Raw genomic sequence first — 18,077 nt, forward strand, 5'->3', positions numbered from 1 at the left:
AGACCATGTAATGCTAGAAGACTGTCAGAAATTCCCTCTGGGATAGGTAAGCCATTTTTCTTAGACTCTGTATAAAATGATGGCTTATATTAAGGGCTCTATGCTGGTTGACACTATTGTGGGCTTAATCGATTGCTTTTTAGCTTGTTTTCACTATAAATAAGGTGTTTTTTCAGACTTTAAAACACTTTTGGGGTTTAATTTGCGCCTGGCACTTATTTGGACACCTAATCTAGTCAGAAAGGCCCCTCCACTCTGGAATGAAAAGGGAGGAGGCCTCATTTTCGCGCCTCAATTGCGCAGTTGTTTTGACTAGGCAGTTCATGCAGCTTCACGTGGGGAGTCCAGAGGCATCAGAAAAGACTTCAGAAAGACTTATTTCCTACTTAAATAACCCCTAAGGAAGGTAAAGGCCACAGTAGATGCTGTGGCATAGTACTGTAGTGTGTTTAACCGGTTAACTGCTGTTATTAGCTCCGGTTTGGGCATTAAGGGGTTAATTGGTCTGAAAATTTGTGTGCAATCTTTCCAAAGCATTAAGACACTGTGGAAAATTTCATTAAAATCGGATGTTTATTTGATGGTTTTTTGATGTTTCAGTAATGAAGTGTGCACTTTTATTATTTAAAGACACAGTAACGTTTTTGTCAAAAATAATTTTTATTGCATTGAAGTTCTGTTTAAGTCTGTCAAATATTTCTGACCCTTCAGATAGCCTATGTTCTGTATGTTCAAAGGCCAAGGTGGTTCCCCCATTAAATTTATGTGTGAAGTGTGCCATAGCGTCCAAACAGCTTAAGGACCGTACAATCACGCTTAAAGATATAGCCCAAGATGATTTCTCTTGTTAAGTGTATCCAGTCCACGGATCATCCATTACTTGTGGGATATTCTCCTTCCCAACAGGAAGTTGCAAGAGGATCACCCACAGTAGAGCTGCTATATAGCTCCTCCCCTAACTGTCATATCCAGTCATTCTCTTGCAAGCCTCAACCAAGATGGAGGTCGTAAGAGGAGTGTGGTGTTTTATACTTAGTTTATTCTTCAATCAAAAGTTTGTTATTTTTAAATGGTGCCGGAGTGTACTGTTTATCTCAGGCAGTATTAGAAGAAGAATCTGCCTGCGTTTTCTATGATCTTAGCAGAAGTAACTAAGATCCATGGCTGTTCTCACAACTTCAGAGAGGGAATGGCGTGCAGGTTTTCCTGCAATAAGGTATGTGCAGTTAATGTTTTTCTAGGGATGGAATTTGCTAGAAAATGCTGCTGATACCGAACTAATGTAAGTAAAGCGACTGGTATCAGGCTTATTAATAGAGATACATACTCTTATAAAAATTTAATATAAAACGTTTGCTGGCATGTTTAATCGTTTTTATATGTATTTGGTGATAAAACTTATCGGGCCTAGTTTTTTTCCACATGGCTGGCTTGAATTTTGCCTAGTAACAGTTTCCTTAGGCTTTCCACTGTTGTAATATGAGTGGGAGGGGCCTTTTTTAGTGCTTTTCTGTGCAGTTAAAAATACTGACAGAGACATTCAGCTTCCCTCTGCATGATCCAGGACATCTTTGGAGGGCTCAAAAGGCTTCAAAGTCGTTTTTGAGGGAGGTAAAAAGCCACAGTAGAGCTGTGGCAGTTGTTGTGACTGAAAAAACAAAAAAAAAAAAGTTTTTGTCTTTTATTATTCAGTTTTGGGTATTAAGGGGTTAATCATCCATTTGCAAGTGGGTGCAATGCTCTGCTAACTTGTTACATACACTGTAAAAATTTTGTTAGTGTAACTGCCTTTTTTCACTGTTATTTCAAATTTTGACAAAATTTGTGTTTCTTAAAGGTGCAGTAACGGTTTTTATATAGCTTTTTAAACTTGTTGAAAGTGTTTTCCACGCTTGCTAGTCTCATTGCTAGTCTGTTTAAACATGTCTGACACAGAGGAAACTACATGGTGGAGCCCCATAGGAGAATGTGTACTAAATGTATTGATTTCACCTTAAACAGTAAAGATCAGTCTTTAACTATAAAAGAAATATCACCAGAAGATTCTGACGAGGGGGAAGTTATGCCAACTAACTCTCCCCACGTGTCAGACCCTTCACCTCCCGCTCAGGGGATGCACGCTAATATGGCGCCAATTACATCAGGGACGCCCATAGCGATTACCTTGCAGGACATGGCTGCAATCATGAATAATACCCTGTCAGAGGTATTATCCAGGTTGCCTGAATTAAGAGGCAAGCGCGATTGCTCTGGGGTTAGGAGAAATACAGAGCGCGCAAATGCTGTAAGGGCCATGTCTGATACTGCGTCACAATATGCAGATCATGAGGACGGAGAGCTTCAGTCTGTGGGCGACATCTCTGATTCAGGGAAACCTGATTCAGAGATTTCTAATTTTAAATTTAAGCTTGAGAACCTCCGTGTGTTGCTTGGGGTGGTATTAGCTGCTCTGAATGACTGTAACACAGTTGCAGTACCAGAGAAATTGTGTAGGCTGGAAAAATACTATGCGGTACCGGTGTGTACTGATGTTTTTCCTATGCCTAAAAGGCTTACAGAAATTATTAGCAAGGAGTGGGATAGACCGGGGGTGCCTTTTTCCCCACCTCCTATATTTAGAAAAATGTTTCCAATAGACGCCACTACACGGGACTTATGGCAGACGGTCCCTAAGGTGGAGGGAGCAGTTCCTACTTTAGCAAAGCGTACTACTATCCCGGTTGAGGACAGTTGTGCTTTTTCAGATCCAATGGATAAAAAATTGGAGGGTTACCTTAAGAAAATGTTTATTCAACAAGGTTTTATTTTACAGCCCCTTGCATGCATTGTGCCTGTCACGGCCGCGGCGGCATTCTGGTTTGAGGCCCTGGAAGAGGCCATCCATACAGCTCCATTGACTGAAATTATTGACAAGCTTAGAACACTTAAGCTAGCTAACTCATTTGTTTCTGATGCCATTGTTCATTTGACTAAACTAACGGCTAAGAATTCCGGATTTGCTATCCAAGCGCGTAGGGCGCTATGGCTTAAATCCTGGTCAGCTGACTTGACTTCGAAGTCTAAATTACTCAACATTCCTTTCAAGGGGCAGACCTTATTCGGGCCTGGTTTGAAGGAAATTATTGCTGACATTACTGGAGGTAAGGGTCACACCCTTCCTCAGGACAGGGCCAAATCAAGGGCCAAACAGAGAGGGAACTTTTGCTCAATCTAAGCAGGCCTGGAAACCTAACCAGTCCTGGAACAAAGGCAAGCAGGCCAGAAAGCCTGCTGCTGCCTCTAAGACAGCATGAAGGAACGGCCCCCTATACGGCGACTGATCTAGTAGGGGGCAGACTTTCTCTCTTCGCCCAGGCGTGGGCAAGAGATGTTCAGGATCCCTGGGCGTTGGATATCATATCTCAGGGATATCTTCTGGACTTCAAAGCTTCCCCTCCACAAGGGAGATTTCATCTTTCAAGGCTATCTGCAAATCAGATAAAGAAAGAGGCATTCCTACGCTGTGTGCAAGACCTCCTAGTTATGGGAGTGATCCATCCAGTTCCGCGGACGGAACAAGGACAGGGTTTTTATTCAAATCTGTTTGTGGTTCCCAAAAAAGAGGGAACCTTCAGACCAATTTTGGATCTAAAAATCTTAAACAAATTCCTCAGAGTTCCATCTTTCAAAATGGAAACTATTTTGCTTAGGACACGCTTGTAACCTCCAAAATTTTATTGTTTACTGTTACCATGTTTCCCATTTTTTGTGTGCCTAGCCTTCAATAGATGCTGTACTTTACTATTGTGACCTTTATATTATGAAATTTCTGCTAACATGTGTATTTTCCTATCTAGTCTTGCTGTTATGCTGCAGGTTATTTGTTAGGGTGGATGAGAATTCTTGATCGTGCAGTATGCATAACTGACTCTCCTGAATGTGGATATTGTATGAAGATTTAGAGATAACAGAAGTTAACACTTAGATGCCTATATATTGTGCTGTGCTACTTTTGTTCCTGTCTTTTTTATTTTGCACTCATTGTAGAAAGCTATTCACTCCTCATATATATAAATCTTTTGCATACAATTCCTTGAGTAGTTTTAAGAAGCCATTCTTATGAATATTTATGTTCATATGGATCTCACTGGACTAAATGTATTTATGTCCATTATTACCTATAGCTTTCTATAACTATGATGGTAGTGTCCATGGCGCAGGCCAGAAGTTAGTGAGCACAATACCGCTAGTTGTCACTCATTACTCCGTCCCCCCCCCCCTCTATGCAGTAGGGGACGAGTAACTTTCCCTCCACCTGTCTCAGGCGGTGGTTACTGCGCTATTGTACAAAGTTCAGTGCTCAGACTCTTTGCATAACTGTCCCTTCGCCAAAATAATGAACCTATATTGCAGAATAACAATACTAGTGGGCGTGCAGTATGCATAACTGACTCTCCTGAATGTGGATATTGTATGAAGATTTAGAGATAACAGAAGTTAACACTTAGATGCCTATATATTGTGGTGTGCTACTACTTGTTCCTGTCTTTTACTATGCACTCATTGTAGACAGCTATTCACTCCTCATATATATATATATATATATATATATATATATATAAATCTTTTGCATACAATTCCTTGAGTAGTTTTAGGAAGCCATTCTCATGAATATTTATGTTCATATAGATATCACTGGATTAAATGTATTTATGTCCATTATTACCTATAGCTTTCTATGACTATGATGGTAGTGTCCATGGCGCAGGCCAGAAATTAGTGAGCACAATACCGCTAGTTGTCACTCATTACTCCGCACCCCCCCCCCTCTATGCGGTAGGGGACGAGTTACTTTCCCTCCGCATTTATACTCCCACCCCTTCATTGTATGGTAAGGGATCACTGACTTACCCTCCATACTCACTATTTGACAGAGTTAAGTAGTCTCTGTCCTGTCCGTAGAGCTTCTGTTATGGTATGTTCCTGCATGTATGTATGAATGGCTCTCCGGATTTCACTATTGGAAGATGTATTATGATTATTATTATGTACTTCAACAACTGCAAACTGTTTATCTCCGCAACTTTTTGTATTGATATTAGCCTAGGTCTATACTTGCTGTATGAGATTGATTTGCTGGAAGGATGCTTTAAAGCTCTGGGGGTCGGGGCAACTAGCCTTAATGTTTCCTATGTTCTTTGCAGATTGTGACCCAGATGAGATGTATATAAAAAGGAAAAGTGGCATTGAATATTTTAACTAGTATCTAGATGCATACGGTTCCCTAGGGGTGAAATATTAGCTCCTGCCCCAGTATCATATGATTGAACTTGCTTATGATTGACCGTATCCTTTTACCTATTAATACCTAGCCATATTGAGGTAACAGTTAAAGCAGCCCTATTTCTCAGATATAATACCTAGTATGTGCATCTCCAATGTTGTTATGTTTCAGTTTGCCTTCTCCTTCAATTTTACTTCTAGTTTCCCGGACCCTTCCGTGGTCCTAGCAGTCATATGAAGGAGCGAGTAGGTATAGGCCTTGAAAGGGCCTGTATCATTTAACAACCCTCTGATTTGTGAAGTAATTCTATTGGGGTCCAAAAGTGGCCTCAGGTGTCTCTGGTGAAAAAAAGAGGGCGCTTGTTGGTTTGCTCCTCAATTCCTAATCATCTGAACTATGTTTCGCCTTGGACATGCTACTCAATAGTTATGTTAAGGGACACTTACCCTTCTACATTCTTATGTATTTCATATGTCCATGTTAACTGTTTGTATATTTACTATTTGTCATAAGTTTGCTTGAGCAAGCGGTTTGCTGTCTTTGTATATGCTATTCCCTCAATAAAAAACTTTTAAACAAAAAAAAAAAATATGGAAACTATTCGGACCATCTTACCCATGATCCAAGAAGGTCAGTACATGACCACAGTGGACTTAAAGGATGCCTACCTTCACATACCGATTCACAAAGATCATCATCGGTTTCTAAGGTTTGCCTTTCTAGACAGGCATTACCAATTTATAGCTCTTCCCTTCGGGTTGGCTACAGCCCCGAGAATCTTTACAAAGGTTCTGGGCTCACTTCTGGCGGTTCTAAGACCGCGAGGCATAGCGGTGGCTCCGTATCTAGACGACATCCTGATACAGGCGTCAAGCTTTCAAGTTGCCAAGTCTCATACAGAGATAGTTCTGGCATTTCTGAGGTCGCACGGGTGGAAAGTGAACGAGGAAAAGAGTTCTCTATCCCCACTCACAAGAGTCTCCTTCTTAGGGACTCTTATAGATTCTGTAGAAATGAAAATTTACCTGACGGAGTCCAGGTTATCAAAACTTCTAAATGCTTGCCGTGTTCTTCACTCCATTCCGCGTCCTTCGGTAGCTCAGTGTATGGAGGTAATCGGCTTAATGGTAGCGGCAATGGACATAGTGCCATTTGCGCGCCTACATCTCAGACCGCTGCAATTATGCATGCTGAGTCAGTGGAATGGGGATTACAGATTTGTCCCCTCTGCTAAATCTGGATCAAGAGACCAGAGATTCTCTTCTCTGGTGGTTGTCTCGGGTACACCTGTCCAAGGGTATGACCTTTCGCAGGCCAGATTGGACAATTGTAACAACAGATGCCAGCCTTCTAGGTTGGGGTGCAGTCTGGAATTCCCTGAAGGCACAGGGATCGTGGACTCAGGAGGAGAAACTCCTTCCAATAAATATTCTGGAGTTAAGAGCGATATTCAATGCTCTTCTGGCTTAGCCTCAGTTAGCAACACTGAGGTTCATCAGATTTCAGTCGGACAACATCACGACTGTGGCTTACATCAACCATCAAGGGGGAACCAGGAGTTCCCTAGCGATGTTAGAAGTCTCAAAGATAATTCGCTGGGCAGAGTCTCACTCTTGCCACCTGTCAGCAATCCATATCCCAGGCGTGGAGAACTGGGAGGCGGATTTTCTAAGTCGTCAGACTTTCTATCCGGGGGAGTGGGAACTCCATCCGGAGGTGTTTGCTCAGTTGATTCATCGTTGGGGCAAACCAGAGTTGGATCTCATGGCGTCTCGCCAGAACGCCAAGCTTCCTTGTTACGGATCCAGGTCCAGGGACCCAGAAGCGACGCTGATAGATGCGCTAGCAGCGCCTTGGTTCTTCAACCTGGCTTATGTGTTTCCACTGTTTCCTCTGCTCCCTCGACTGATTGCCAAAATCAAACAGGAGAGAGCATCAGTGATTCTGATAGCACCTGCGTGGCCACGCAGGACTTGGTATGCAGACCTAGTGGACATGTCATCCTTTCCACCATGGACTCTGCCTCTAAGACAGGACCTTCTGATACAAGGTCCTTTCAATCATCCAAATCTAATTTCTCTGAGACTGACTGCATGGAGATTGAACGCTTGATTCTATCAAAGCGTGGCTTCTCCGAGTCAGTCATTGATACTTTAATACAGGCACGAAAGCCTGTTACCAGGAAAATCTACCACAAGATATGGAGTAAATATCTTTTTTGGTGTGAATCCAAGACTTACTCATGGAGTAAGGTTAGGATTCCTAGAATATTGTCTTTTCTCCAAGAGGGCTTGGACAAAGGATTATCAGCTAGTTCCTTAAAGGGACAGATTTCTGCTCTGTCTATTCTTTTGCACAAGCGTCTGGCAGAGGTTCCAGACGTCCAGGCATTTTGCCAGGCTTTGGTTAGATTTAAGCCTGTGTTTAAACCTGTTGCTCCCCCGTGGAGCTTAAACTTGGTTCTTAAGGTTCTTCAAGGAGTTCCGTTTGAACCCCTTCATTCCATTGATATTAAACTTTTATCTTGGAAAGTTCTGTTTTTGATGGCTATTTCCTCGGCTCGGAGAGTCTCTGAGCTATCTGCCTTACAATGTGATTCTCCCTATCTGATTTTTCATGCAGATAAGGTAGTTCTGCATACCAAACCTGGGTTTTTACCTAAGGTGGTTTCTAACAAGAATATTAATCAAGAGATTGTTGTTCCATCGTTGTGCCCTAATCCTTCTTCAAAGAAGGAACGTCTTTTACATAATCTGGACGTAGTCCGTGCCTTGAAGTTTTACTTACAAGCTACTAAGGATTTTCGTCAAACATCTTTCCTGTTTGTCGTTTACTCTGGACAGAGGAGAGGTCAAAAAGCTTCGGAGCGTAATAAGCCTAGCCTATGAGACTGCTGGACAGCAGCCCCCTGAAAGGATTACAGCTCATTCTACTAGAGCTGTGGCTTCCACCTGGGCCTTCAAAAATGAGGCCTCTGTTGAACAGATTTGCAAGGCTGCGACTTGGTCTTTGCTTCACACTTTTTCAAAATTTTACAAATTTGATACTTTTGCTTCTTCGGAGGCTGTGTTTGGGAGAGAGGTTCTTCAGGCAGTGGTTCCTTCCGCTTAATCCTGCCTTGTCCCTCCCATCATCCGTGTACTTTAGCTTTGGTATTGGTATCCCACAAGTAATGGATGATCCGTGGACTGGATACACTTAACAAGAGAAAACTTAATTTATGCTTACCTGATAAATTTATTTCTCTTGTGGTGTATCCAGTCCACGGCCCGCCCTGTCCTTTTAAGGCAGGTCTAAATTTTAATTAAACTACAGTCACCACTGCACCCTATGGTTTCTCCTTTCTCTGTTTGTTTTCGGTCGAATGACTGGATATGACAGTTAGGGGAGGAGCTATATAGCAGCTCTGCTGTGGGTGATCCTCTTGCAACTTCCTGTTGGGAAGGAGAATATCCCACAAGTAATGAATGATCCGTGGACTGGATACACTACAAAAGAAATAAATTTATCAGGTAAGCATAAATTAAGTTTCTTTAGCTGAAGATAGTGAGGATAGCTTGCTATCCTCTCCTTCTGTGTCAACACCAGCTATGCCCGCGCAAGCGATGCCCAGTACATTTTGTGTAAAATGGACAAATTCTTAGAGGTCCCAGTACACACTGATGCGTTTCCGATACCTAAGAGGGTGGCGGATATCGTGACTAAGGAGTGGGAGAAGCCAGGTGTACCTTTTGTTCCCCCGCCTATATTTAAGAAAATGTTCCCAATTGTTGACCCCAGAAGGGACGCGTGGCAGACGGTCCCTAAGGTAGAGGGGGCAGTTTCAACGCTAGCTAAGTGCACGACTATACCAATAGAAGACAGTTGCGCTTTCAAAGACCCTATGGATAAAAAATTAGAAGGTTTACTTAAGAAAATTTTTGTTCAACAGGGTTTTCTTCTTCAACCAATTTCTTGCATTATTCCTGTAACCACTGCAGCGGCTTTTTGGTTTGAGGAACTAGAAAACTCGCTCCAGAAGGAGACTTCTTATGATGAAGTCATGGACAGAATTCACGCCCTGAAGTTGGCTAATTCTTTCATTACAGATGCCGCTTTGCAGTTAGCTAAATTAGCGGCGAAAAATTCTGGTTTCGCAATCGTGGTGCGCAGAGCGCTTTGGTTAAAATCTTGGTCGGCGGATGTGTCGTCCAAAACAAAATTGCTTAATATTCCTTTCAAGGGTAAGACCCTATTCGGGCCAGAGTTGAAAGAAATTATTTCAGATATCACTGGGGGAAAGGGCCATGCCCTTCCACAGGATAGACCTTTCAAAGCTAAAAATAAGTCTAATTTTCGTTCCTTTCGCAATTTCAGGAACAGACCGGCTTCTACCTCTACAGCCACTAGGCAAGAGGATAACGCACCCCAGCCCAAACCAGCATGGAAACCATTGCAAGGCTGGAACAAGGGTAAACAGGCCAAGAAGCCTGCTGCTGTTACCAAGACAGCATGAAGGGGTAGCCCACGATCCGGGACCGGATCTAGTAGGGGGTAGACTTTCTCTCTTTGCTCAGGCTTGGGCAAGAGATGTTCCGGACCCCTGGGCACTAGAAATTGTCTCTCAGTGGTATCTTCTAGAATTCAAGGACCTTCCTCCAAGGGGAAGGTTCCACATGTCTCGCTTATCTTTAGACCAGATAAAGAGACAGGCATTCTTACATTGCGTAGAAGACCTTTTAAAAATGGGAGTGATACACCCAGTTCCAACAGCAGAACAAGGACTGGGTTTTTACTCAAACCTGTTTGTAGTTCCCAAAACGGAAGGAACTTTCAGGCCAATTCTGGACTTAAAAATTCTAAACAAATTCCTCAGAGTTCCATCATTCAAAATGGAAACCATTCGGACAATTTTACAAATGATCCAGGAGGGTCAATATATGACTACCGTGGACTTAAAGGATGCGTACCTGCATATTCCTATCCTCAAAGATCACCATCAGTTCCTGAGGTTCGCCTTTCTGGACAAGCATTACCAGTTCGTGGCTCTTCCCTTCGGATTGGCCACTGCTCCCAGAATTTTCACAAAGGTGCTAGGGTCCCTTCTAACGGTGCTGAGGCCAAGGGGCATTGCAGTAGCACCTTACCTAGACGACATTTTAATACAAGCGTCGTCCTTTCACAAAGCAAAGGCTCATACAGACATTGTTCTAGCCTTTCTAAGATCTCACGGGTGGAAGGTGAACATAGAAAAAAGTTCTGTCCCCGTTCACAAGGGTTCCCTTCCTGGGAACAATAATAGACTCGGTAGAAATGAAGATCTTTCTGACAGAGGTCAGGAAGTTAAAACTTTCGAACACTTGTCGAGTTCTTCAATCCATTCCTCAACCCTCCATAGCTCAGTGCATGGAGGTAATACGACTAATGGTTGCGGCAATGGACGTGGTTCCCTTTGCTCGAATTCATTTAAGACCATTGCAACTGTGCATGCTCAAACAGTGGAATGGGGATTATTCAGATTTGTCTCCCCAGATTCAAATGGACCAGAAAACCAGAGACTCACTCCTCTAGGTGGTTGTCTCAGGATCACATGTCTCAGGGAATGAGTTTCCGCAGACCAGAGTGGATCATTGTCACGACAGACGCCAGCCTCTTAGGCTGGGGCGCGGTCTGGGAGTCCCTGAAGGCTTAGGGTCTATGGTCTCGGGAAGAATCTCTTCTCCCGTTAAACATTTTGGAATTGAGAGCGATATTAATGCGCTCCAGGCATGGCCTCAACTAGCGGAGGCCAAATTCATCAGATTTCAGTCGGACAACATGACGACTGTAGCGTACATCAATCATCAGGGGGGGACAAAGAGTTCCCTGGCGATGAGGGAGGTATCCAAGATCATCAAATGGGCAGAGGATCACTCCTGCCATCTATCAGCAATTCACATCCCAGGAGTGGACAACTGGGAAGCGGATTATCTGAGTCGTCAGACTTTCCATCCGGGGGAGTGGGAACTTCATCCGGAGGTTTTTGCCCAGTTAACTCAACTATGGGGCATTCCAGATCTGGATCTGATGGCGTCAATTCAGAACTCCAAAGTTCCACGTTACGGGTCCAGGTCCTGGGATCCCAAGACGACATTGGTAGATGCCTTAGTAGCGCCTTGGTCGTTCAATCTAGCTTATGTCTTTCCACCGTTTCCCCTTCTCCCCCGGCTAGTAGCCAGGATCAAACAGGAGAAGGCTTCAGTAATTCTGATAGCTCCTGCATGGCCACGCAGGACTTGTTATGCAGACCTGGTGAATATGTCATCGGTTCCACCATGGAAGCTACCTTTGAGGCAGGACCTTCTAATTCAAGTTCCATTCGAATATCCAAACCTAGTTTCTCTGCAACTGACTGCTTGGAGATTGAACGCTTGATTCTAGCTAAGCGTGGGTTTTCGGAATCAGTTATAGATACTCTGATCCAGGCTAGAAAGCCTGTAACCAGGAAAATTTACCATAAGATATGGCGGAAATATCTTTGCTGGTGCGAATCCAAGGGTTACTCATGGAGTAAGATTAGGATTCCAAGGATACTATCTTTTCTCCAAGAAGGATTGGAGAAAGGTCTGTCAGCTAGTTCCTTAAAAGGACAGATCTGCTCTGTCTGTTTTGTTACACAAGCGTCTGGCAGCCATGCCAGATATTCAGGCGTTTGTACAGGCTTTAGTCAGAATCAAGCCTGTCTACAGACCTGTGGCTCCTACATGGAGTCTAAATTTAGTTCTTTCAGTACTTCAAGGGGTTCCTTTTGAACCTCTACATTCCATATATATTAAGTTACTATCTTGGAAAGTTTTGTTTTTAGTAGCTATTTCTTCTGCTAGAAGAGTTTCTGAATTGTCTGCTTTGCAGTGTAATTCACCCTATCTGGTGTTTCATACAGATAAGGTCGTTTTACGTACCAAACCTGGTTTTCTTCCAAAAGTGGTTTCCAATAAGAATATTAACCAGGAAATAGTTGTTCCTTCTATGTGTCCTAATCCAGTTTCTAACGAGGAACGTCTGTTACACAATCTTGATGTGGTTCGTGCTTTAAAGTTCTATCTAAAAGCAATTAAAGACTTCAGACAAACATCGTCCTTGTTTGTCGTCTATTCTGGCAAGAGAAGAGGTCAAAAGGCGACTGCGACCTCTCTGTCTTTCTGGCTGAAAAGCATCATCCGGTTGGCTTATGAGACTGCTGGAAGGCAGCCTCCTGAACGAATTACAGCTCACTCTACTAGAGCTGTGGCTTCCACATGGGCTTTCAAGAATGAGGCTTCTGTTGAACAGATCTGTAAGGCAGCGACTTGGTCTTCACTGCATACATTTGCCAAATTTTACAAATTCGATACTTTTGCTTCTTCGGAGGCTATTTTTGGGAGAAAGGTTTTACAAGCAGTGGTGCCTTCCGTTTAGGTTACCTGACTTGTTCCCTCGCTTCATCCGTGTCCTAAAGCTTTGGTATTGGTTCCCACAAGTAAGGATGAAGCCGTGGACCGGATACACCAATGTAGGAGAAAACAGAATTTATGTTTACCTGATAAATTTCTTTCTCCTACGGTGTATCCGGTCCACGGCCCACCCTGGCATTTTAGTCAGGTTTAACTTTATTTTTGTAATCTACAGTCACCACTGCACCCTATGGTTCTCCTTTTTCTCCTAACAGTCGGTCGAATGACTGGGGGGGCGGAGCATGAGGGGAGCTATATGGACAGCTCTGCTGTGTGCTCTCTTTGCCACTTCCTGTAGGGATTGAGAATATCCCACAAGTAAGGATGAAGCCATGGACCGGATACACCGTAGGAGAAAGAAATTTATCAGGTAAACATAAATTCTGTTTTTGCTTATTTTTAAATAACATTGTGCTGATTTTCAGAATCCCAACCAAGCCCCAAAGTTTTAGGAGAATACTGATATATTCCTTCTCCAGCTGGCTTCTGTTTGTGTAAAGGGTCTTTTCATATGTGATGGGGGGGGGGGGGGGGAGTGTCTGCTATTTCCCACTTGCAGTGGGTGTTCCAGTAACCTTTTAAACAGAGCTAAACTGGAAGCTTCTAAGTAAGTTTTTAAACGGTTTTATACTGGATCCGTATATATCCGTATCTGTGCATATTATTCTTTATAGTAGTGTCTATTACATGCAGTTATATAAAAATTGGTGTATACTGTCCCTTTAATCTAAGGTAAGACTTTAAGATGACTAAGGTGTCGGACTGTCCCTTAAAAACGAAAGTATACACCAATTTTCATATAACTGCATGAAATAGACACTACTATAAAGAATAATAAGCTCAGATACTGATATAAAAATCCAGTATAAAACCGTTTAAAGAAAACTTACTTAGAAGCACCCAGTTTAGCTCTATTAAAAAGGTAGCTGGAACACCCACTGCAAGTGGGAAATATCAGACACTCCCCCCCTCCCCTTCCTTTGCATATGAAAATCCCTTTACACAATCAGGAGCAAGCTGGAGTAGGTATACATTAGTATTCTCCTAAAACTATGGGGCTTGGTTAGAAGTCAGAAAATCAGAGCAATGTTATTTCAAAATAAGCAAAACTATATATTTAAAAAAACAAACAAACCTGTATGGGCTATATAAATGGATCATCTACAAAATATTTATATAAAGAAAAATCTTGTGCATAATGTCCATTTAAGCATTTTTCAGCTTTTTCTGTGTAGCATTTGTAAAATTCACTTGTTCCAAAATGTTATTAGGCTTTTGTATGCATTTGCAAGTGTGGGTGAGGGAGAAAGCCTTACAGCAGGGTTCTGGATCTTAACATGCTGTATAAGTGGGGCCTGTCTGTGCAAACACAATCCAGCATATGTTAGAAATAGAAAAAAGAACTGTGGAAGTCGCTACATCAACATGCTCAAGCTATATGACATGAAAATGTTTACCAAACATTGTTAAACACAAGTTAGGTCATGGTTAACAGTTGTCTTTTACGGCAGTTTAGATACAGCCACAGGCACTCCACTTTATACTTAATAGTTCATGCACTGAGTGGTTAAGAGTACTTCTTCTTTCTTCCTTCTTCTTTCTTTCTTCGTCTCTCAAGAATCGGAGCATATCATTTTAATAATAAACAAATATTCCGGTTTGCTTCTATTATCAAATTTGTTCTGTATCTTGGTATGCTTTGTAAAGCAATGGTGCATTAAAGCTAAATGTATTAATGCAATAAGGACACTGTGTGAATATGCAGTGGTCACAACATTTATACATTAAATAAAGCAAAAATGTTGGGTTGAGAACTTTCATCAGTCTGTTTATTGTAACCCCTTTATAAATATATATTTTTTTAAATTAAAGGGACATAAAAACCCATGATTCAGAAAGACTACAATTTTTAAAAAAGTTTTCAATTGCTTAGTTTTACTTCATTCAAATTGTATTCTTTGTTAAAAAGCAGGTAGGTATGTTCAGGAGCGTGTGCATGTCTGGAGCACTATATGGCAGCAGTTTTACAAAAATACAGTTCACAATATAATATATTTGCAAGAGCACTAGATGGCAGCAGTGTTTGTTGCCATGCAGTGCTCCAGACACAAGCATGCTGCTTACATTAAAAAAGCAAATTTGATAATAGAAGTAAATTAGACATTTAAAAAACAAAACAAAACTGAATGCTCTGTCTGAATAATAAAAATAAACAAATGTTGGTTACGTATCCCTTAATATGAAGCGCAAACATTTTCTTTTGTGACTCACAGAGCAGATCATTTTAAGAATTTCCAATTTACTTCTATTATCAAATTTGCTTTGTTCCCATGATATTCTGTGTTGAAGAGGTACCTAGGTAGGCACCTGGAGCTTTACATGACAGGGAATAGTGCTGCCATCTAGTGCTCTTGCAAATGGATAACATTCTTGTAAAAGGGCTGCCATATAGTGCTCCAGAAATGGGCCGACTCCTACGCATGTCAATGATTTTTCAACAAAAGATACCAATAGAACAAATAAGAATTGATAATAGAAATAAAGTTTTTTTAAAAATGTATGCTCTGACTCATGAAGACAAATTTGAGTTTCATATCCCTTTTAAATTCTTCAAAATTGTGCTTGGCAGTAATCAAATGATTATGCATTGCAACTCATTTGAATTATTTTTCTTCACAGGTAACCGAGTTAAATGAGGCACTATCAAATGAAGAAAGAAACTTGTTGTCGGTTGCATACAAGAATGTTGTTGGAGCACGGCGTTCATCTTGGAGGGTTATTAGTAGTATTGAACAAAAAACCTCAGCTGATGGAAATGAAAAAAAGATTGAAATGGTACGGGCATACCGTGAAAAAATTGAAAAAGAGTTGGAAGCTGTGTGTCAAGATGTGCTGAATCTTCTGGATAACTTCCTGATCAAGAATTGCAGTGAAACACAATATGAAAGTAAAGTGTTCTACTTAAAAATGAAAGGGGATTATTACAGATATCTTGCTGAAGTGGCCACTGGTGAGAAAAGAGCGACCGTGGTTGAATCTTCAGAGAAGGCTTACAGTGAGGCTCATGAGATAAGTAAAGAGCATATGCAGCCTACTCATCCCATAAGGCTGGGCTTAGCTCTAAACTATTCTGTATTCTACTATGAGATACAAAATGCTCCTGAGCAGGCTTGCCACTTGGCTAAGACTGCTTTTGATGATGCTATTGCAGAGCTGGATACCTTGAATGAGGACTCCTACAAGGACTCAACACTCATCATGCAACTTCTTCGTGACAACCTAACGCTGTGGACAAGCGATCAACAGGATGATGATGGGGGCGAAGGCAACAATTAAGACCAATTAATGGACTGTCAGCCGCACGCAGATGCTACTACCGCAGTCTTTATTTTTTTTCCCACAAGTGGGGGGTTGAGGGGTGGGGGAGGGTTTGGAAGGGACAACCTCCCCAGGGTGGCCCCTTCCACCTGTCTTTGATTGCCTCTTCGACATTTTGCCAAAACACCACGAGTGGAAAGTTAGACTGGCTGTGCTGGTATGGAATGGCAGCCTAACACTGGCACAAGGACTGTTCTGTAGTTAATACAAGTGGAGCTGTTTTTAATTTTAAGTTATCGCTAGGCATAATTAGAAAGAGTTTTAAGAGTAGAAATAACTTAAATGGAATGGCTTTTTTTTTAATACAAAATAGTTTTTGTGGTTCCAGTAAGTTATTTTATATTTATTTTTTAGCTGTATGCACGTCTTATCCTTCTGCTTTATACATGTTTATTTAATATGTTGCGTTTATGTACTTTATGCAGTTTACCTGTTGCAGCATAGTTTACATCCATTTTCTCAGATGATTAACTGACAGTATTCACTCTAAATTATTAACAATTCCTACAAGACAAGCTGTTTTTCTATGCTGACGCATTAAATTATGTCAAGTTTTGATTATTTTTTTTTACACACTTAAACATTATTTCAAAAGTGGTAACTGTTTTGGATTCATCTCTATAGTGGCTAGTAGAAAATAAGTGGGTAAATCAGATATGGACAAAATAAATGTAGGCTATAACCTTCTGAATTTTGTTTGTTCAAAGAAAAAGAAGATATTCAGGTTTGCTTGTACTATACATAGCAGCATCTTTGTGGAAGATACTGTAATTCCTACACACTAGCATTTTCCACTTGTTCACAACTGCCATATGCATGGAGGATCTGGTATCATATTAGGATACAAATTGTACAGTAGCATGTATTAGTTTTAATGGGGCATGGAAACCCTTGATATATTATTATTATTGCTCTATCACTCTATTATGAGCTCAATAGTAACTTGTTGCACACATTTAGACTTCAAATGAATATTTGGAGGTGCAAACCAAACCTTTATTATACTTCTGTTGTTTGTAATATCACTGTGTTTTGACGGGGATCTACAACGCATTGTAAATTTAATAATGGATTCATTTTTAATTTGATTGGATTTTTTTATCCCCCCACAAATTCTGTGTGTTGATTATCCATTTTAATGGTTAACGCAATGAAGTTAAACAAAATCTACTATAAATTTCATGGAAATATTTGTATCCAATTAAGCAATGAAAGCCAGATATTCATTATCACAAAATAAAATGCTTGCTCTCATATAGTGTCTGTGGTGTAGAAAGTAAGTTCGCAAAAAAAAATGGCCATACAATACTAAATTGCAAAACATGCACATAGGTTACAAAATGAACTATTCAAAGATATTTTGTTACATTATTTGAAATATTCATCTTCAATAATCAAGAAGGGATGACTTGGTAAAAGCATATATTTTTTCATATATAGATATAATTTCCAGTGTTTGCATTGCTTCAGATTGTTATCTCCCTGCTTGTTGTAATTTTATGGGTAGCCTTTTACTGGCACTCCATTTTCTAAACGTTCTAGTTTAGAAGTGCATAAAGGAATCTGTACAGGATGTTTTTGCACACTGGAAGGAACTTTGTAGCCTTTCAGAATAGCAGATTTTTTTTTTATATAAGCCATAGGTTATTGCATGACTTGTCATCTACATAATATATAATATTCCGCTAATATAAAATGGTTAACCTCACATTTACTGTTGTACCTATGCTCTATCATACCCATATCTATTACAGCTGGTGATGTGTGCTAACATATGCTTAGCAAATCAAAGTTGACTGCCTGAAGAAAACATAATATACAGGTTTCTTTTTCTTTCCTTTTTTAAATTTATATCCAGTGGTTAGTGTTGTCCTGTCCAGTCTGCAAGTAATTTACTGGAATTACATTAACTGTTTGTTTTTTTTTCTTTTAGTTTGGCTGCTATAAAACATTAAAGATAATGTGAGGGTTTTACTTAGTGAGAG

The 18,077-nt window shown here is 40.9% G+C and overlaps 1 protein-coding gene across 1 annotated transcript in view; it reads left to right on the forward strand.

Moving 5' to 3' along the window:
* The window catches only part of YWHAG (tyrosine 3-monooxygenase/tryptophan 5-monooxygenase activation protein gamma), a 79,651-nt gene extending 62,305 nt beyond the window's left edge, over positions 1 to 17,346 (forward strand). Inside the window, exon 2 of the mRNA XM_053707412.1 lies at positions 15,394 to 17,346. Coding sequence (XP_053563387.1) covers positions 15,394 to 16,050 — 657 coding nt within the window. The 3' untranslated portion in view covers positions 16,051 to 17,346. The remainder of the gene's footprint in view (positions 1 to 15,393) is intronic.
* The last annotated feature ends 731 nt before the right edge of the window (positions 17,347 to 18,077 follow it).

This window comes from Bombina bombina, chromosome 3 (assembly GCF_027579735.1).
Source record: "Bombina bombina isolate aBomBom1 chromosome 3, aBomBom1.pri, whole genome shotgun sequence".
In the NCBI taxonomy this organism is placed as follows: domain Eukaryota; kingdom Metazoa; phylum Chordata; class Amphibia; order Anura; family Bombinatoridae; genus Bombina; species Bombina bombina.